The sequence below is a fragment of the Peromyscus maniculatus genome, chromosome 10 (assembly GCF_049852395.1).
Source record: "Peromyscus maniculatus bairdii isolate BWxNUB_F1_BW_parent chromosome 10, HU_Pman_BW_mat_3.1, whole genome shotgun sequence".
In the NCBI taxonomy this organism is placed as follows: Eukaryota; Metazoa; Chordata; class Mammalia; order Rodentia; family Cricetidae; genus Peromyscus; species Peromyscus maniculatus.
In genome coordinates, this window is record NC_134861.1 from 1,805,817 (window position 1) to 1,827,092 (window position 21,276).

Here is a 21,276-nt window from a genome sequence, read left to right on the forward strand (position 1 = left end):
CTTGAACTATGAGACAGTAACCTTCTGTCATTCCAAGGGACCCATTTTTGTGGTACTTTGTTCAGATAGTCCTAGGGAAAAAAAATAAGTAAGGATTTACACCTCCCTTGCCTCTTTGCTTATTGAGTGTAGCCCAGGCTGGCCTCAAACTCATCAGCTAGCTGAGGCTAGCTTTGAACTCTAGATCTTCCCACTTCCGCCCCTCCAGTGCTGGGGTTACAGCCTTGCTCCATCACACTGAGGTGCGGACTTACACTTCCCTTCAAACGGTGGAATGCCTAACACCATCGGCCCACCTTGTGCCAACCAGTATTCTGGGCCAGATGAGACAGTGTCCCCATCACTCCCGACTGTCACCTTGACTCCACCAGGAAGTGAGTCCTTGCCCACTTGCCATCACACCTACACAGTCTTCCTTACACGAAAGTATTTCTCTACAACCATCTCTCTATCAGCAGATGAAGCCGGCAGGTGCCAGTTCGGGAAGGGGCAGACCCACCTCAGACAGATGGGCAAGGTGAGTGACACACAAACCATACCCTTCTTCTAAACCTCCGAGGAGGGCCTCTAAGTCTCCCCAGCCAGCCCTGTGCCCCCTTGCCGGGACACCTAGACTGCCCCTGGGAGAGAGCACACTGACGTTTTACAAAAAGAACGCCATTCTGTATCAGTCACTGAAGCTGCCGAGTTCCCAGAGCATTAGGTAGAATAAAACAGGGTCAAATATCCTTTAAACCCTTCAGAAGGCCTGGATATTTATGCTTTTAATTTTGGACGCACATAACCCAAGGTCCAAACACAGAATTCCATTAGTAAGTTTTCCATGAATAAATTACCATATCTGGGTCACATTACTGTGCCGTAATGTATGTAGCCTTGAGACGGCCACACGAGGCCTTTCTTTCAACAGCCAACACCCAGCCCTGTCACACTCCATCATGTCTCCACCTCTGGGACGGGGACTGGCCCTGTAACCCTCCCCTGCTCTAAGACTGGCCTGCCCTAAAGATCCCTGACAGGCGCTATGGCAGGCTCACCTTGGGGGGCTTCAGGCTCTTCCCTCGATGCCTCTTGGAACGTAGCAGGCGCTCTCTTTCCTGCAAGGAAGCACACCCACCCGTCAGCACTGGCAGCCAGGTCCCGCTCCACCAAACCACACAGTTAAGTCTCAGAGGTACAGTACACCGAATTACCTGCCTCCCTCTACCTGTGTGGACCAGTTCACATCTTAGGCACCAAATTCAGAGTCTGGTGACAAGACATTTAGTCAGGTCCTTGTCTGGGTGCAGATCCCGCAGGAAAACATGCACCTTGACCGGCCATCCCATCATAGGCAAACCTGGACCATTCTTTGGGTCGAGAGGCTGCAAAGCCTAAGCAGTGTGGTCTCAGAGTGGTCCTGCTGGCCTTGGCAGGGTCCACAGCAGTGCGTGATGCCTGTGACTTTGGGCTTGGATGGAGCCAGGCTAGCATCCCCCACAACCCTGCTACTGGCCAGGTGACCACATTATTTTCTCTGGTTGTTTCTTCAAAGACTTGCTGTGCTGTGGGGGGCTAAGAGGTGTCCTTCAGCACTGCTTAGTGGGCATCCTCTGCAGAAAGGGCCCCTGTGAGGTAGGGGTGGGAGAGCTGCGGGTGCCACTGTCCCCTGATGGGTCCAGGGCCTCTCGATCTCAGCACACCCTCTTTTTCCTCCAGCAGGACAAAGCTGGGACTCAGCCTCAGATGAACCATCCACCCCTCAGATCCCGGCAGCCTAGTCACGAGGTCCCCTAGCCCTGCTTTAGCTTGTCATTTTTCTTTGCACTCACTGTCTCTTTACCAATGTGCCTTGTCATCCTTAGCTGTATTATGTTAGCTGGGTAATGAAGCAAAGATGGATGGCTATACGGATAGTGAAAAGAACGGAAGTGAGACAGGGAAAGGTGGGGGAGGGAAGAGAGGACAGAGAAAGGAAACCGCTTCTCATAAAACCCTTCCTAGGATAAGGTCATGGCTCCCCACCCTTCAGAGTCCTGTGGACGGAAGCTTCATGCACACACAGGTCTCGTGAGTAGTGTCCACTCTGCTGCTGAGTTCCAACGAGGCTTACTGCGGGTGTGCCTGACTGCACTGCTGAGTGCCGTTTTCTGGATAACACACTCCCTCTCTACTGTAGGCTCGCTCCCCTCTCCTTTCAACATAACCAGCCCTGAACAGTCACAAAGCACCCCCCCCCCCACACACACACACACAGCCTTAGCTCGTCCTTCAGACTCTGGTCTGACAACCAAGTTCAGATTCGCAGGCTCAAACTCCTGGTATGCAATCGCTGAACTCAAAAATAAGTATAAGTTAATAATAACTCAAAGGCCCCTCAGAACAGATCCAGGCTGCCTCTTCACCACCACGGCAAGCCAGGAGCCCATTGAAAAGCGGGTTGCCATGGAAACCGTTCCCAGGTAGCACTGATCTCATTTCAACCAAGCTGAGGCTGCTTTCCGGAGCATCACAGGGGACCCAGCGCCTGAAGCTGGGCTGTCAGGGCCCACTCCTATCCTAGATGCTCCATCTTGACTCCGCCTCTTGACCCTGGCCACGAGTGACAACGTACCAATGAGAGGTCATCGATGACATGCTGCTGTTCCAGCACCTGCAGCCTCAGGAACTCAATCTCCTGCTCATCCCTGGTCAGACTGAGGTCATTCAGGGACGTGTGTCGCTTTAGGGAGGCCTGGGCAGACAGCTTTTCTTTCTGCAGCCAGAAGGAAAGAGGGCGCTGAGATATTCTCCAGTGTGAAGGACAGCACTGCTGTGGGGACTCAGGGTTGGGGGGGGACAGACAACAGGTCCCAAGATGGGAAATATACAGCTGCAGGCCAAGGACAAGCCAGAGATGTGGCCAGTGGTGCTCACTGGAGGGGGGGGGGGCGGGCAGGGCATGGGGCAGGGGATGTCCTGAGTGAGTCTTGCAAGCTCGAAGGCAAGACAGGCAAGCGGGGAGGGTGGAGACTCCCCACCACAGACTGCCCACACTCACACCTAGGACCCAGTCTTCTAAGCTGTGAAATGGGCCCTCCAGTCAATGAACCTGACGGCATCTTATACCCACCCAGACAACAGACACCAGTCATCCCTGGTGGAGGAAAACCCTGCCCCCATGCACAGCCCCGACAGCAGTAACTGCTCCCAGAGGAACCCATGGGGCATGAGGCAGTCGCGGACTATAGCTCATCCAGTGGATAAGCCTGCCCTATTGGTTCTGCCCTTGCCTCCCCTGGGGTAACTGAGAAACTGAAGAAGTGAAGACATGGAGGAGACGAGGCAGACATTCCGGCAGTGCACATGTAGAGATGTGGAGAGGAGCAAGGCCGGCCGGGGACTGATCCCACTGCTGCGGCGTCCTGGGAGTGGGGTGGGTGGGAATCATGGACCGTCATAGAGTGTAGCCGGAGGGGGGCGGGGAGCTGGCGGGTCCCGTGCTGGGCCTCACCATCTCCACGTTCTCCCGCGTGAGGCTCTTGAGCTTCTCCTCCATCCTCTGGATACTGTGCAGCAGGTCCTCATTCTTCTTGTTCATCCGCTTGTTCTTCTCCACCAGCGGCTTCAGCTGCACCTCCGTCTCCCGAGAGCGCTTCAGCTGCAGTGGGCACAGATACGGGTCACGGGGCTGGATGGCCCCGTGGGTGGCCAAGCTCCACCGGCAGAGCTTCAACACTGCCCCCTCGGGACCGTGACCCCCCGGTGGTCAATCCAGCCACCTAGTTTTCCCTGGCCACTCTCTTCGGCAGATCACGGGGCAACGCCCTGCAGACCACAGCCCCGGGGAAGAACTGAGCCACAAACTCCAAGCAGACAGTCCCCACTGAAGTGGGGCGTCCTTCCAGGCTGTCATTTGTTCAGCCGCTGAGAACCCCTCTTGTGCCCCTTTGGCCATCTTCACCCAAGCGCTCCCAACACCTATGAGGCAGGAAAGCTTTCTGGTCAGGTCCACCTTCTAAAACAATGCATGGGTCTAACGTATGGTGTGAGGGCCAGACCAGTGAGGCAGAGACTGGTGACAGGCCACAAGGGGGCGACAGGGAGCAGGAGCAGAGTGCTACTCCTTGTCCTTTTAAGCACAGTAAGTGGAATGGCAGGGCCGCTCACGCACCGTCCAGCTGCACAACCGTGCTCAAGATCTCAGCCCATTCCCATTCCCTCAGCTGTAAAACTGAAGCAAGAGCCGCATCTGCTTCAGACTCACAATCAGCACCTGTCTTCGCAAAGCTGTTTCGAGGGACCAAAATTAGAAGCCACTGAAATGTCCCCATGTCGCCACCACACAAGTGGCTGCCACGTCACCAAGTCCTCACCATAAACCCGAACTAGCTCTGACCCTCTCAGATCTCTCGCTGAGGCCCCCCAACTACCCTGAGGGCCATGACCACCATGCTGCCCACCAGAACATGAGCAAAGAGGTGGCCCTGTGGTCACTGAGGCCACAGTCACAGTCCTAGAAGCAGGAATCCAGCCCAGACGCTGACCCGAGCACCCACCCTCAGTCCCTGTGAATACTAAACACCCGGATGCTGTGTGTCAGGTACCAAAGGCATCAGATGACCCGTGGAGCCACTTGTGGAGATCTACCCCTGCTCTCACCCCAAGAATGATGGCGACAGACCCTCAAAAGCAAAGACAGGCACGGGGCTTCTTAGCATTATTTACAATAGCAAAGATGCCAGGGGCAGCCTGAATGGCAGGCTGGCAGGCAAGCTGGCTCACAAGCCATGGCACCGCCACACCACGAGGTCCAAGCCAGCAGAGCCCACTCCTAATCCACAGGGAGGGCTGCGCTGATGGATCTAAGCCACAAGGGCGTGTTGCAGAGCATTAGCACAGAGGGGCGGCTGGGGGTGGGGAGAAAGAAAGATCTCACTTTGCAAGTGCAAAATCAAATCAACATCCTTTGGGATGTGGACTTGTTTATGAACATGAAATGTGTAGACACCCAGGTCAGGAATCAACACAGTGGGAAGTCCTGACTACCTCATCATTTCTACTTGAAGCCTGTGTGTTTTGCTGCCCTCATCAGTAAATTACCATGTGGTCATGAGTGTTTATTTAACTCGTGAATATTTAGATAAGAAACGCCATCGGTGTACAGTCTGACTCTGGTCATAGCCATCTGAAGCATGCCTCCAAGTACACTAGGAAGAAATTAATTTTGTTCCTGCTAAAGCTGTGAAGATACATTTCCCTCCGCAGCCAAGGTCAGAATGAGCATCAAGATCATGAGGCTTTGGCCAAAAAGTCTATGTGTTGACAATGGAAATTAGCTTAGCTGGGGCCAGCAAGATGGCTCAGCAGGTAAAGGCTTGCTGCCAAGTGTGATGACCTGAACCCATTCCCAAACCCACAGAGTGAAAGAAGAGAGCCAGGTCACCAGAGCTGTTGTTCCCTGACCTCTACAAGGGTATATGGCACACACACACAAGAAAGAAAGAAAAAGAAGGAAGGAAGGAAGGAAGGAAGGAAGGAAGGAAGGAAGGAAGGAAGGAAGGAAGGAAGGAAGGGAAAGAAAGAAAGAAAGAAAGAAAGAAAGAAAGAAAGAAAGAAAGAAAGAAAGAAAGAAAGAAAGAAAGAAAGAAAGAAGGAAAGAAGAAGGAAAGAAAAAGAGAGAGAAAGAAAGAGAGAGAAAGAGAGAGAAGGAGGGAGGGAGGAGAGAAAGAAAGAGCGTTAATAAAATAAGTTTAGCTGTTTCTATAACAGAATTAAGCATATTCATGCACATACTAGTTTTACTAAAGATTTATTTTAAACTATAAATCTGTTCATTTCACACACACACACACACACACACACACACACGAACACACATACAGAGAGAGAGAGAGAGAGAGAGAGAGAGAGAGAGAGAGAGAGAGAGAGAGAGAGAGAGAGAGAGAGATCTGAGACAGGCTCTCCTGTAGCTCAGGCTGACCTCACAACTTGATACGAGCTGAAGGATAACCTTGAACTTCTGATCCTCCTACCTCCACCTTCCAATGTTGGGATTAAAGGCTGGAATTACACGTGGTTTATGGAGTGCTGGGGAAGGAACCCCGGGGTTCCTGCATGACAGGAAAATATTCTAGCAACTAAGCTACCAGCATGCATGTTCACTTTCAAAAATAGAAATGTATCAACTTTTATGCCAAGTAAATTAAGAAAAAAATAGAATTATCCATAACCACACCACCTAAAAGAACAGCGTCCCATGTCCTACACCACTACAAAGCCTGCCCTGTAAACCACTTTCATCCTGAAATCCACTGACAAGGAGTTCCCCTGGCGGAGGCATCTGCTCCTCACGACTGCAGCATCAATCTGGAAAGCCCCCGCAGTTCTGTGCGGGAGGCTTTAGTGCTGAACGCCTGTGTCTGCTGCTGCTTTCTGCTGCTGTGAATATTACAGAAGCCCACAGTGAGCACCCTCTCCTGGGCTCTCTCATTGACTTCCCCAGCAGTTTCTAAGGATGGATCCCTAAACAGACAATAAGCGGAGAGATTCCTTCAATGAGTGTGATATACCTCACACAGAGAGAGAGAGAGAGAGAGAGAGAGAGAGAGAGAGAGAGAGAGAGAGAGAGAGAGAGACAGAGAGAGAGAGAGAGAGAGAGAGAGAGGAAAGTGAAGGGAACCAGGAGGCCCTCAGCATCCACTTTCTGCCCCTTGGCCTGGCCCCTTCCTTGTGGCCACAGAGGCCATGTGTCTTGGGCGATTACCAATTCGTTCCTCTCATCGGCCAGCAGGGTGTTTCTGTCTTCCAGCTTCCGAATCACTGAATTCAGTTCAGCAATCTTTAGTTGAAAGCGTCTCACATCTCGCTCATCCATATGTTGATCCTAAAAATAAAAACTTTGAAGGAGCTCAAAAGATTCCATGGAGCCTCTGAAGACCCCGTGACAACAGATCGGGGACAGACCCATCTAGAGGACTGTGTGCTGAACAAGGAGACAGACAGACAGACAGACACGCCTGTCTTCCTGGGACACTTCCACTCAACCTGCCTGAGACTTTAAAAACCTCAGTGGGATTCAAACACCAGCCCAGGGAAGCGGAAGCTCTCACCTACCCTGCATGTCTTATAAAGACCCACCACATGTCACTGGTTTCTAGAACACGCTAGTACATTCCTCCACAGCAGGCTGTCTTGCTCAACTCTGAAACATCAGCATCTAATGCAACATTCAGCACAGAGCATGATATCCGAAGAGGTAGAAAGGGAGGGAGGGAGGGAGGGAGGGAGGGAGGGAGGGAGGGAGGGAGGGAGGGAGGGAGGGAGGGAGGAGGCTTGCTTCAGCCTCCTGTCTTTGCTAAGGGTCATACCGTTGTGTGGGTTGCCCCCACACAGTCTTGCATGGCACTTGCTGCTAGCCCCTGGGGAAACCCTACTGGTCTCTGGATCTCTGACTTTGCCACTCTTGGGCTTGCCCAGGGCCCTCCTCCTTGCAGATCCCCAGCTGTGCACCCTGAGACTTCTGTATCTTTTTTGAGACTCTAGCCGTGGCAGGCTCAGACAGTCAGTTCTTCACCGATATCTTCTCGGTGCTGAGTACTGGGCCTGGCGCACACTGAGTATCAGTAAAGGTGGGAAGGACCCAGGGAGGAAGGGGAGGGAGAAGGACAGTATGAGAGGGTAGAAAAGGCCAGAGAAGGGCCGGCAAGCTGAGTAGCACAGTAACCATCAGAGGAAGAATGTGGGTAGGTGGTCTTCTCTATGGCTAGCAGGGGCTACCCTCCCTCACCTGGCCACCCATGAGCTCTGCCATGTCACCAATGCCAGGGGGGAGCTCCCTCTTTGGGCTGCTGTGGTGGCGCTCAGCCTCCTTGACCTGGACCAGCTGCTCATCCAGAGCCTCCTTCTGTAGTAGCAGCCTCTGGGTCTGCCCAGTCTGCACGCCAAGCTCCTTCTCCAGGGCCAGGATCACCCGCTCCTTCCCTTTGATCTCGTCCATCTGGAAGAGAGAAAATGGGCCATCACGTGTTGGCTCGGGACCAGGGTGGCCTCATCCAGACTTTGGATCGATGCTGGGTCCACTGAACTGGGAATGGTCTGGACATGGGGCAGTGAGAGTCTGCAGCCCAGAACCTCAAATCTCACGGACACTGAAGACACAGAGCTCCAAGTCTGAGCATCTACAAAGTTATGGGCACTTCCCAGTACAACTCAGCCCTCCTCACGCCTCTCCACAATGAAGAAACACATGACATCCTAGGACAGCCCCAACCCATCCGATCCCTATTGGCCCCAAGCAGGCCAGCCCATCCTGCTTCCCCTCAGATAAGCTTCTTCCGGAGGTGGCTGCTCCTGCCTCCCACTCACTCACCGATACTTTCTGGATGGCTGTATCCTACATGCAACTGAGGCAGACTTGTATGTCCCCAAGTCTAACTTCCCTCTGAACCCCAGAGTCACAGAACTAGCCACCTGAACCCTGCTTGGCCTCCAGTGGAGCCCCTCTGCAGATGTGGGAAGCCCCCTATTTGGGTGCAGAGGGATACTTACACCCAGTCAAATCCAGCTTCCCCTGGAACAGTATGTCAAGAGCAGGGAATGGAATTGACAGGTTTGCAGAGGAAACCCCAGGCCGTCCTTCACCTTACTCACATGAAGGCAATAGGGAAGTCTCCCTGTGAGGACAAGGTCCTAACCTGAGTGTCGCCCAGAGCCTTCATCTTCTCTGGGATCTCCGGATGTGTTTTCTTTACAAAGAGAACTGTTGTGCAACCAGGTGCCACAGAACCATAGGCAACCCCAGGGGCTGGGAGAGGTGGAAAGGACCCATCTCCAGAGCCTTCAAGGCCACATGGTTCTGGTGACACCTTGAGTTTGGTGTTCTAGTGCTCTGGAACTAAGAGCCATTGGTGAGCCCCTATCCCCACCCCAGAAGACTGAGAGAGCTTTAGAGCTTCCAAATTAGATTGTTGGGAGCATCCGGTCAACCACAGAAAGAATTTGGATTCTTACCAGCAGGTCACCAGCCTGTAGCCACTCTCTCAGCTCTACAAGGCATAGACCTGTCTCATCTTCCCTTCAAAGTCCTGAACAGACCTGATTCGCCCATGACCACAAACTTGATCTCAGAGAGGCAAGTGTGCCCATGCTCTGTTGGTTCCTCCTGGCCCTCCCCTCCTCTCCACACTGCAAGACTGGACCTTCTGGAAGGCAGCCTGACCCTGCCCCCTCCCCCCACATTGCAAGGCAGTGGAAATCACAGTGGGGGCAGCAACCTACCTCCATCTTTAGAAACTCAGTGGGCTCTACTGCTCTGCAAAGTTCAGGAGGTTCAAAAGCAGAGGCAGAGGCCACTACTGCTACAGTCATTCTCACTGTCATCTTTGGCACTTGTAATGGGGTGAGCAGTGCCCCCCAAATGCTATGCCAGCCTGCAAAGTCAGAGCATGGCTTTACTTGGATATCAGATCTGTGCAGATACAGTGATGGGCATGAAGACGATACCTACAGGTTAGGATGGGCCCCAAATCCAAGGACTGGTGTCTGTAGGACAGGGTACAGGTGTGGGGAGACGGGAGGGGTGAAGGCAGAGACTGGAGGGAGCTGGCCAGACTCCATGGAGCACCAAGGATGGGCAGCTACCACCAGATGCTAGAAGAGAAGGGAGCCTATAGGGAGCATGATTCTGATGTCTTGATTTTGGATTTCTAGACCCAAGAATAGTGATAGAACTGAGTCCTGCTGTTGTCAATTATAAACCATGAAGTTTACAGCCAGGACTTCTCTGGAGCAGCCAAGCACTGTCCTCAAGGGCTGCACTCCCTGTATCCAGGAAGCCAGGTACAGCCAAGGAAGTTCAAGCCAAAGGAGGAAGCAGATACACTTGCTTAGATGAAGATGCCACACCCTCCTTGATGGCTGGTGGGCCATGGGTAAACAGCCATGGCACTAGCATTGAATTCCAGGGTCTTCTAAGGGGACAGCTGGGAGACATTTGTGTCCCTCGCCACTGCAGAGCCTCAGACAACCCCACCTGAGGACTCCCAGACTCTGTGAATGAGATAAACAATTCCCCCAGACTCCTGGGGATGTGGGGGATAACCTATCACACATGGCTACACCAAATCCTAACTCAGCCAAGGAGCCAGGAACCAGGGCAGGGCAGCACAGCTCCACGATTCTCTTCTCAGTGTTGTTCCTAGGTCACTTCCTGAGTGTGTGAGGAGGTGTGAAGATGCATCATCGTGACTGGTTTAATAAAAAGCTGAATGGTAAATAGCTAAGCAAGAGAGAATAGGTGGGACTTCCCAGGACAGAGAGGAACTCGAGACATAGAATCTAGGTGCATGAGAGATGGCAACTAGACATGGAAGGAGTTGGGCATACAGAACGGAGGAGAGGTAAAAAGTCACGAGGCAGACCATAGAAACAGGTCAATTTAAGCTGTAAGAGCCAGTTGGGAACAAGCCTAGGATAAAGACCAAGCTTTCAAAATTAATAATGAGTCTCCGTGTCATTAACTGGGGACTGGAGGTTCAAAAAGAAAGTAATACAGGGTCACTGTCAGGGCAAGCCGGAATGGGCAGCAGATTGACGTGGGATGACAGCTGCCATGTGTGTGTTGACCCTCCCATGTGGACCGTTGTGTGAGAGAGTGTATAAAGAGTGGGGACTGGGGAGGGGGCGCGTTTGGTCCTACAGTGGAAACAGCCCCTCAATCGCTGACAGCTGGTGTGTTACACTGAGCTGAAGCCATCTCCTTGACCCCCTGAACTCGAGGAACAGACTTCACCGGTCTCCTACCAACCACAGCAACAGGAGCCACTGGGTGTTTTGGCTCACTGAAGTCCCATGCTCTACGTGATTGTCTCATTATAAATGAGACCAGAGGCTCAGAGATAGTAAAGAACGTCCCCAGGGTGACACAGGGAACCAGAGGGGAGTCTACGTTCTCCCCCAGGGCAGACTTCCCTGTGTGTGCTCAACCTATGCCTGGTGCTCCAGCTCCCACCAGCTCAGAGAGGCTCCGCCTTCTCCTTCCTGCTTCCTGGCTTGCCTGGACTTGCCCAGACCTTCTGCCCTTCACACTCTAAGACTGGTGGATTCCTGGGCCTGAGTGCAAGTGTCACCCTCTGTAATCCCCTCGAAGACGGGTTTTGAGGCCTAACTCCACTCCAGGCTGGCCCTCTGGTTCAGACTAAATTTTACATTCTTGAGTTTCTGAAACAGCCACCACGGTCTCATCAAAGCACGTACCAGAATCCAAAACAGCTTTGAGTGCCCAGGGTCTGGAAGGCAGCAGTAAACCATGAAACCACAGCGTCTTTGCGAGCGAGCGAGAGAAAGGCTCAAAGCCCAAACTGTGAGATAGAGCACCCTGGGTGGCCTCGGTGACCTCCCTGGGGACCATTCCTGGGACTCCCATACCTTGAATCACCATGCCTAGAGGTCTCTCACCTTCTCACGCTCCTGCTATCAGCAAGGCTCTTTTGAGGGAGGAGGGGGAGACAGGTAGCCCTGTCTCTCTGGAACTTTCTATATAGACCAGGCTGGCCTCGAACTCGGAGGTTCTCCTGCCTCTGCCTCCTGAGTGCTGGGATAAAAGGCGTGTGCCACCACTGCCTGGCTTGTTTTGTTGTTTGGTATCAACAGATTTTTTTTTAAGGACAGAACTTCTAGGGGCTGGAGAGATGGCTCAGAAGTTAAGAGCACTGGTTACTCTTCCAGAGGACTGGGGTCTGAGGCCCAGCACACACACGGCAGCTCACAACGGAGATCCTTCTGGCCTCCACGGATACTGCGCGCATGCAGTGCACAGACATGGCAAGCAAAACACCCACATACATGAACTAAAAAACAAACAACAGCAAGAGCAGAGTGTCTCCTGCTGCTACTGGGAACGGACACACCTTGCACACAAGGAGAAATCGGAGGCCACCGGCGACTGACTGGCCGGCATCCAGAGGCACCCGGGCCATGTTCCCACCTCCCTCCCTTCCTCTCACTACTCCCTGCAGTGAGCAGCCTGAGTCTTTACTCTCGCCTTGTTGTAAGTTCGATTCCAAGGGGCCCCTGTAAGCTGTCATTCATGCCACTGCTCTGACCCAGGAGGCAGAGGTGAGCAGAGCAGACACAGGAGAAAGAGCATCCTTCCAGCTGTCCACACATGCCCTTGGCTGGTGGTGAGCGGGAGTCCTGCAGTGGCAACCTACCATAGCCATCCGGGGCACCACTGGGCACTGCCTCACACAGGGCCTGGGGTCTCATGGGGAACAGGACTGGTCCAGCCCCGGGATTCATTGCCCCTGTGTCCTAAACAGCAGATCGGCAAGAGCAAAATAGCAATTGGGAAGTGGGCAAATATTTTAGGTGAAAAATACCACAGTGGCCGGGCGGTGGCGCACGCCTTTAATCCTAGCACTCGGGAGGCAGAGCCAGGCAGATCTCTGTGAGTTCGAGGCCAGCCTGGTCTACAGAGTGAGATCCAGGACAGGCATCAAAACTACCCAGAGAAACCCTGTCTCGGAAAAAAAAAAAAAAAAAAAAAAAAGAAGAAGAAAGAAAGAAAGAAGAAAAGAAAGAAAGAAAGAAAGAAAGAAAGAAAGAAAGAAAGAAAGAAAGAAAGAAAGAAAGAAAGAAAGAAAGAAAGAAAGAAAGAAAGAAAACCACCACAGTGAAGATGGGAAAGAGCCTGGGTGACTAGGTAGCTTGGGTCTGGTCTAGGTGGGGTGCTGAGACAATCAGCCCCACAGAGAGGACCCGGGGTATGAAGTCTCCCTCAGAGGGAGCCTGGCCTGGGAGTTTCCCAGGGAGAAAAGAGCAGCAATGATAGGCCTGGGGATGAACACTCCTGACCAGAGGACACGGGAGAGCCAGTACCAAGTCCCTAAGGCCATTCATTAGGCGTCATGTATGCACCTGGTGGCCCTCTCACTGGGACAACAGGTAGGTGCCACAAGCGTCAGTTGGTGTCGGCCCCTGCTGCTGCTGGCTGCTGCTGGTCCTTGCCTCCTGAGACCTTCCAGGTGCTCGGCTAAGGGAGGGGGGGTCAACAACTTCCACGTGTTTGCGAGGGTGACCAGCCCAATCCAGCAGCACTCAACACCCTCCGAGGCTCTGCCCAGAGACCAACTGTCACTGGGTTACATTTCCCAAAGCCATCCTGTCCCCCTAGTAACGGTGATACCAGCTAAAGGCAAAGAGGGGTCCCATGGACAAGGATAGCCCAGGCCCCGGTGGGCCTTTCTGTTTCCTATCCAGCAGTACAAAAAGCTACTCTGATTTTTCTGAGCAGAGCCAGGCAAAATCTATACCTGCTTCACTAACTCACTGCTGGTCTCTGGCCCCTGCAAACAAATGCCTATGCTTGGGGGTGGGGGACACCTGGCCACCACCTTTGGGCTTCCTGGGGTGAGGACACGACTTCTCTTGACAACCCTTGATGTGACTCAACTCCGTACAGCCAAGGGATGGAAGTCGGAGCATGAAGGAACTGCTTTGCCTTTATCTTCTCCTCATCTTCCAGGCCAGCGGGAGACTGGCCTTAGGCAACTACCTCGTCTGCAGGGTTCAGGTTTTCTGTCCAGTGGGGCGTTGCAGTCCGGAGAGGAACGAGAAGTTAAAAGCCGTCCTGGCTTTCACCAGACTGCTCTGCTCACTCTCCAGCCTAGCTTTGCTGATAATGAAGGTAATTTGTTACTTCCTCCTCTGCCAACAAACACTTTTGATTGATTCTTGATTGGCTCAGAATCAGCGCAGAAGGCAGCAGAGTGTTATACCTGCTCCTCAAAAATCCTGCTGTGTGTGCATTTCCTTATCGTTACCACTTCATTTCTTTCTTTCTTTTCTTTTGTTCTTTTTTTTTTTTTTTTTTTTTTTTTTGGTTTTTCGAGACAGGGTTTCTCCGTGTAGCTTTGCGCCTTTCCTGGAACTCACTTGGTAGCCCAGGCTGGCCTCGAACTCACAGAGATCCGCCTGGCTCTGCCTCCCAAGTGCTGGGATTAAAGGCGTGCGCCACCATCGCCCGGCTCATTTCTTGCCGGAGGTCCGATGAACGCAGGAGGCCACAAAGCTTCCGGTACTGCGCTCAGCCTGCACCGGGCGATGCAGTTGTACAGAGAGTGGCAGCCCTCGAAAGAGAGTCCTTGCAGGGTGCATTTCTATACCATCAGCTCTGATTGGATCCCAGTCACCCCAAAACATGCCAAGTGAGGACACGGCTCAGATATAAGCACTGTACCGGCCAGGACAGCCTTGGAGATCTGTGAGTGGTGTGCCCACCAGGGGTAACAAGAAAACACTATCTAACACCTAGGGGAGCTCTTTGGACCCTTCTTCACAGCCCCACCCTGCTGGCAGCCTTTGGCAGCCTCCACTCACTTCATCCTCCAGTGCCATCATCCTCTGTTCCCTTCTCCCTCTTGGTCTTTGCTCATCTTTAGGTTGGATTTTTTTTTCTCCTAGCGCATGTCTGAGTCCACCCAAGTTCTAGTACACATCATCAGAAATGCATTCTTTTTCATTGCTGCATAATATTCCTGTAACTGACTGTACCATTGCCCACATTAGCGCTAATTTCCTATTTGCACGACACTTTTTCTTTGTCTTGTAGGAAGGTCTCCTTTAATAGGGTTGGCCCCTCTGTGCTCAACGTAACTGCTGATGTGGTCTGTTTACCCTGCCATCTCTCTTCGACTTGTCCCGCCTGCTCTTCTATGACTCTTCCTTCCTATCCTCCTCAAGCATAAACAAACGTTCGAGTATCGCCACTTAGTTCCTGAATCAGCTTTCAGCTGAGCCCTCTTTCGTTTGTTGTTGTCTATCCTGGATCCACTCAGTTTCACGCCTCAGGTGAGATGGGAGGATTTGCAGGAGTGTGAATCCATTAACGGCCCAGGTCTCACCCATCCCTGGGCCACACATCTTCCTCCCTGCACGGCACACACGGCAATGCTTTATGTAAGCAGTCATTTGAGGTTTAAATTAAGGCCCACAGATAGTCCTTAAGCGCATCTTCCTGGGCACTCTTCCCTTTTTTGCCTGAATGGCTTTCTTGCCAGCTTAGCTTCCATTCCTTGGAAAGCATGCTTACCTCACCCTCCCCTTTTCAAAGAGTGTCAGGGCTGGGGCTGGGATTCCCACACCGACAGGCTTGCTCTGTTTGCTTTGCTTCCCAACACTCCCGTGAGTGAGACACAGAACCTGCTGATTTCCTGGGACCACTGGGATTTTTAAATGAGCCACCCCAGGGGCTGTAGGAGGCATCTTCTCCTCTATAAATATGTCATAGTAGAAACAATTCCGTAGCATATCCCACCGTCCGAGTGTTGTGTATCGAGATGCCGTCCTGTCCCCACTACGCCACAGAGCTGGCCTGTTCCTAGGTCAAGTGATCACGTATTTGCAGGGCTGTTTCTAGACCTGCCTTCATCCTCAGCCTCACTGTTTCAATTGCTGTCACCTGGTCATGAAGGGACTCTGGCCAGCTCGAGCATGGTGAACCTGGCTCTGGCAGGCCTCGCCCTTCTCTCCCATTCCTTCTGCCTAGCTAAAATAAATAAATAAATAAATAAATAAATAAATAAATAAATAAATAAATAAACATTAGATTACATTCTTAAAGCTAGCCACTAAGGTCTATTTCCTTATTGGGCCACTTCCTCCTCGTGAGGCTGACTACCAAGGTCCAGCTATCAAAGTATTGAAGTCCAGCAGTCAAAGCCCCCTTTGGCTCACCTAACAAACATGCACAATTAAAATTAAACACCTCATCCTAACACAGGGTTTCTCCCTTTGCCTACCTTTATAAACTGTCATTTGCCTATGGGCCACATCTGTCTCCTCTCTATCCAGAGGCAGTCCTTTGTCCCCCCAGGGCAAATATCCCTGCCCCTTTTCCCTCATCCTCTATCTCCTGTGTTTGTCTTTGTCTCTCTCTCTCTCTCTCTTTCTCTCTCTTTGCATTTGGTGATTTTTTTAATTAAGAAAATTTTTATTCATTTTACATACCAATCAAAGATTCCCCTCTTCCCTCCTCCCACCCCTCCAGCCTCCCCCTCCCAGCCCACCCCCATTCCCTCCTACAAGCAGGTAAGGCTTCCCATGGGGAGGTACATTTAGTAGAGACAGATCCAAGCCCCCCCCCACCTCAAGGCTGTACGAGGTGTCCCACCATAAGTAGTGGGCTCCAAAAAGCCAGCTCATGCACTAGGGATGGATTCTGATTCTACTGCCAGGGGGCCCCTTAAGCAGATCAAGCTACACAACTGTCTCGCTATGCAGAGGACCTAGTCCAGTCCCACGCAGGCTCCACAGCAGTTGATCTAAATTTCTTGAGTCTGTCTTTGTCTCTTATCTCCTGCTCTTTGTCTCTCTGAAGCAAATAAATCTCCTTTGTGCTGAGAACTTGGTCTTGGGGGTTCTGAGCCGATACTTTTCCTTTCAGGTCATAAGGCATATTGCACCTGCAAATTTTTCCTTCTTCAAGGTTGTAACTCCAAAACTGGAAGTGTGACTTAGGGATGGAATGCTTGTCTAGCATGCATAAAGCCCTAAGTTCAACCCTCAACATCACACACACACACACACACACACACACACACACACACACACACACACACTCCTGCCACTCCAAATCCTTTAAATGTTTAGATCTAACTTGCCAATGTCCATGCTGCACATTCCTACCCTTCAAACAGAAATGCCATCTTCATAATATCTACCATGTCTGCTCCAAAAGTTCATCACGGCTGGGCTTCCCTGCTGACATCCCCACGTGGGAAAGGTAGGGACAGTCACTGAACCTCCCTTGAATAACCAGCCATTCCTCCCAGCTGCCCAAAATTCTACCCTAATAGAACTTGGTTTGGGAGCTTCAGGGAGGAGCTACAACCTACAGGCTTCGGGAGTTTTGAGAGGGGCTCCCTCTGCACAGGCGTAGGGAAGCCATCATTCCTGCTGGCTGCAAACCCTCCTTCACAGCTGCATTACTGTTCCCCACACCCTCACCACAACCCAAACCCATTGGCTTCCTTGGATGAACCCTGGGGAATCCAGCTGATCTGTCATTTGGGAGCTTATGAGGATGGGGTGAGGCAATGCTTAGTCATCATCATCATCGTCCCTGCCCTCCAATCCCCACCCCTACCTACTCACCCACCCTACCCCCCCAACACACACCAGAGGAAAATTCTCACAGTAGCCTATGGAAAAAGTTAGCTTGGATTCTGGGCCACTTTCATTGACTTTATCAACATTCTCATCAATGGAAGCTGTTTACTTAGCTCTAACTCTTCTCAGCAGGGCTCTGGAGCCCAGCAGAACTCCCACACAGATTTTCCCTGCTGCTTAAAAGTGTTCCCCTTTCCCGCTGTCCAGGCTAGTGCATAGAAACAGAAAGGTATTTTGTATCCACTTAGTATCAGAGCTTGGACAAATGTGCTTGTTAGTTCTGAGAAGTCACGAGATTAATGTCCTCGTAGGAGTGGCTGAAGCCACCGTGTGCCTCCCCTTTGTCATTCTGTGCCATCCACTGTTTGAGGACAAGGCTGTGCGGGTGCCATTTTCTTGGGAGCAGGGACTGGGCGCTTGCCAGACACAGAACTTGGTGGTACCTTGGCTTTCTCCCTTCCAGAACCATCATTACCCAGTCTGAACTACAAAACAGCCCCGGACTCCTGCAGCATCATGGCAGCATTCCCATATAACTAGGTTCCCCTTCTTCCATGGTCTTCTGTATACTGTCCCCCCTGGCTAGTGCAAAGCTGAACAGAAGAGTTGGTAACAGTCGCTTGTTTGGGTCTTGAACTTGAGTGGGAAGCCTCAGCTGGTTCACCATTACGACAAACATTGTTAGCAGATTTTCAAAAGGACAATTTATCAGATTAGAGCAACTCTATTTTAATTCAGATATGCTGAGTGTGTCGGGAAGATGAATTTTAAAATGCTTGGAATGAATCGAGGAAAACGGCCACGTGAGGTTTAATCCTTTCTTTCATTGCCAGATTAAAGCCTGTGGTGGCCTCTAGGAGTTTGACACCAGCTTGGTCTACATAGCAAGCTCCAGGCCAGCCAAGGCTATGCAGTGAGACCCTGTCTCAAAACACCAAAAATAAATAAATGAAGTATACTCTCTGGCTTTAAATTAGGAAATACTATGTAGATCTTTACATTGGCATAAGTAACTCAACCTAGCCCAGGATTTCTTAGCCTTCCACTATAGCCCTGGTTTTTGTTAATACTTAGTTAATATTCTTATAGCTACATTCTTAAAAGATAACACCCCCCCCCCTCAATTCTTCACACATCGTTGGCTTTGGATTATAGTTTGTGCTGGCCTCATAAAGACTTTAAATACCTCTCTACTCCTCTATTTCCTGGATGTCTTTGCTAACTGTGGGGGTTAATCTTTGTCAACTTGACAGGATTAAAATCACCTAGGAGACACACCTCTGAGTGTTTCCAGAGGTTTAACTGAAATAAGAAGCCCCCCCCCCCCCCCCGCCACCCTAGTTTCTGGGGAATTCATCTCTCCCTGTTTCTGGGGAATGCAGTGTGTGTGAGCAGCTGCCCCCTGCTCCTGCCCCACGCCGTCCCCTCCGGGATGGGCTGCACCCTTAAACCGTGAGGCCCAAATGAGCTCTTCCTTCCTGAGGGCCTTTTGTCAGGTTTCACAGCACCAAGGCAAGGAGCTGGTGCAACTAGGACTCATTTTATTTCCTCCATAAACGTTCGGAAGCCTTTCCTGTGAGGGCACCGGGCCTAGGCTCTTCTACGTGGGGAGGCACCGTGAGCTACAGGCTTAATCCTATCCTAGTTGATCTTGCTGGGGTAGCTGCCCCTTCCTCTGCGCACATCTGTCTGCGCACATCTCATCTGTCGGTCCACACAACCCAGGGCATCTGCAGTGTCAGCACTTGCTCTCCATGACCCTCCCCCCACTTTTCCCTTCATCCATAGTGGGAGCACTGAATCAACTTACCAATTTTAACTATTTTCCTGAACTTGTTGGTTTCTGTATTGGTTTTTGTCTTCAGCAATTCTTATTCTTTATAATTTTCCTTGCTCAACTTTTTGGGAGGTTAAATTTTAATATTTACTATTGTTATTGTAATCATCATTATCACTGTGTGTTCATAGGATATGTGTATTTGAATATGGGAGTCCATGTGTCTCGGCATGTGTGGAGGGTCAGAGGACGACTTACAGGAATCGGTTTGCTCCTCCCACCAAGAGTTCTGAAGACTGAGGTCTTTAGGCTTGCAGAGCAAGCACTTCACCCAATTCGGTTGTCCGTCTGTCTGTCCATTTTCCTTCCTGAGGAGGCAGTTCATCTCTTAACCCCTAGTGGGGTCAATGCCTGGGGAAGCCCATCCTTCACCGGCCGGACTTAGAACACAGGCCTAGATGGTGACTGCTATCGGTTCAATGAGGTCTCCTCCCTCCCTCAGAGATGCCTGCCGTCTAAACTTAACAGCTCTCACCCCACCCCCATTTTAAATTTTCTGATTTTTTTGCACTTTACATTTCCCTAGGAAAGACCCAGACGTAAAGCCCACTCCCCGTCCGGATGAATGAAGGGGCCTTGCCTCTGCAGCACCTTGCCTCTCTTACAGCACCCCAGCTCCCACCCACAAGCCCCACTACAGAGACCAGGAAACTGCTCCTCACAGTTTGCAGGTCTGCCCAGAACCATACCACAGGAGAGACCTGCCATGCTAAGCCGACTCGCACCCCAGGGACAGCCAGGAATTTGTGGACACCCCAGTACCTCCAGCCGTGCCTGGAGCACATAAACTGCTATGTGCCCGAGGGAAGGGGTGCTGTAGGGAGAGACGCCACGTACCAGTCTGCGGATGTCACGTTCGCACTCGCGTTTGATGCGGTGCACCTCATCCTGGTGCGCCTGGTACGCAGCGCGCAGGTCCGCGGCCTTGGCCTTGTCCGCCTGCATGCAGTTGCTGAGTGCCTCCTCCGCCTGTTTGCGCGCCGCCTTCAACTCCAGGATCTCCTGCTGCAGCCGCTGGCGCTCGCCATCAAAGGTCCTGCGAGCCTCCTCGCGCGCCTCGGCCAACAATGCAGTCTTGACTTTGTCTGCGGCGCCATCGCGCAGCACATTCAGCGTGGCCTGCAGCCGCTGCAGCTCACCCTCCTTGATCTTGGCCGTCCGCGCTGCCTCCTGCTCGTGCTGCCGGATGAGCGCCTCGCGCAGCGCCTGCAGCTCCTTCGTCTTCTCCTCGTGCAGCTTAGCCTTGAGCTCTGAGATGTAGGCCGTGTGGCGCCGCTGCTCCTGCTCGCGCTCCAGCTTGGCCTCCTGCAGACGCTCCCGCAGCTTGCCCACCTGCAGCCAGAACGGGAGCAGCAGGGGTTAGGGGTCAGAGCCCTCGGGGGTAAGTAGCCTCAGCCCCACACTTTTCCAGTCGCCACCCTCTAGCTCCCCCTGCAGGCCACACCCACAGCCCTGCCCTCCACCCCAAACCCCATCCAGGATCTTCCTTCCCAACGTGTTTTAGGATTTTTCCCTGGAGAGCCGAACCTTGAAGACCTTTGAGTTCTAAACTGTATGAGGAAGGACAGGAAACTAGTGACCAACAGAACAGAAACCATCTCTCACCAAAGCCAGGAAGATTCTAAACAGGCAGGGAACTTGAGTCACAGAGGACACAGCCACCCAGGAAGGCAGGGTGGAGACCTAACATAACAGCTGGGTGGGCTGCTGCCCTCCAGCTAAGGTGGAAGGTGGGCTCACCTTAAGCCATGCTAAAGAAATGGATGGAGTAATTCGTTGGTTTTTTGTTTGTTTGTTTGTTTGTTTGTTTGTTTAATGAAACACGGTCCTTTTCCTTCCCAGGATTCCCACCCCTAGTGCAGAAGCTCGTAGTTGGCAACCCTATAGGGCCGCCAGTCTGCCCACTTTCCCGAAATGTCTTGGGCTTTTCTACTCTCTCCCTCCCCACCGTGTGGCCATTCGTTAGCTTGTGTCTGACCTCCTTGCCAGCGTGGCGTTTTTCCCTTCTCTCCACCATTCTCCTGCTTCTGGCAGCAGATGACGTTTGCGGCTTGCCCGACACAGGGGTTTTCTTTTAAAACAGTCCTGTGCTTCCATTTGAGTCTGTTCTTAAATTCTTTATTAATAGACTAAGAATAAGAACCCCCCACAGAGGGATCCTCTGTGTGTGTGTGTGTGTGTGTGTGTGTGTGTGTGTGTGTGTGTGTGTGTGTGTTGATTATCAGGGTTGAGCCTCTCTGGCCCCAGGACCTGTGCTTAGCCTGAGCATGCTGGCAAACTGCCTCTGGTGGACCAGACGTCAGAAGGAAACA

General features: G+C 51.9%; 1 protein-coding gene across 6 annotated transcripts in view; it reads right to left on the minus strand.

Annotated features, from left to right (window-relative positions):
* Jakmip1 (janus kinase and microtubule interacting protein 1) overlaps positions 1–21,276 on the minus strand; it is a 140,015-nt gene that overhangs the window by 44,852 nt on the left and 73,887 nt on the right. For all 6 annotated transcript variants that reach the window (XM_076545688.1, XM_006985605.4, XM_016004048.3 and 3 more), the window contains exons 3-8: positions 19,802–20,296; positions 7,748–7,957; positions 6,725–6,844; positions 3,473–3,619; positions 2,594–2,734; positions 1,038–1,097 (exon numbers count right to left, since the gene is read on the minus strand). In XM_076545688.1, the coding sequence (XP_076401803.1) occupies positions 1,038–1,097; positions 2,594–2,734; positions 3,473–3,619; positions 6,725–6,844; positions 7,748–7,957; positions 19,802–20,296 (1,173 nt within the window). The remainder of the gene's footprint in view (positions 1–1,037; positions 1,098–2,593; positions 2,735–3,472; positions 3,620–6,724; positions 6,845–7,747; positions 7,958–19,801; positions 20,297–21,276) is intronic.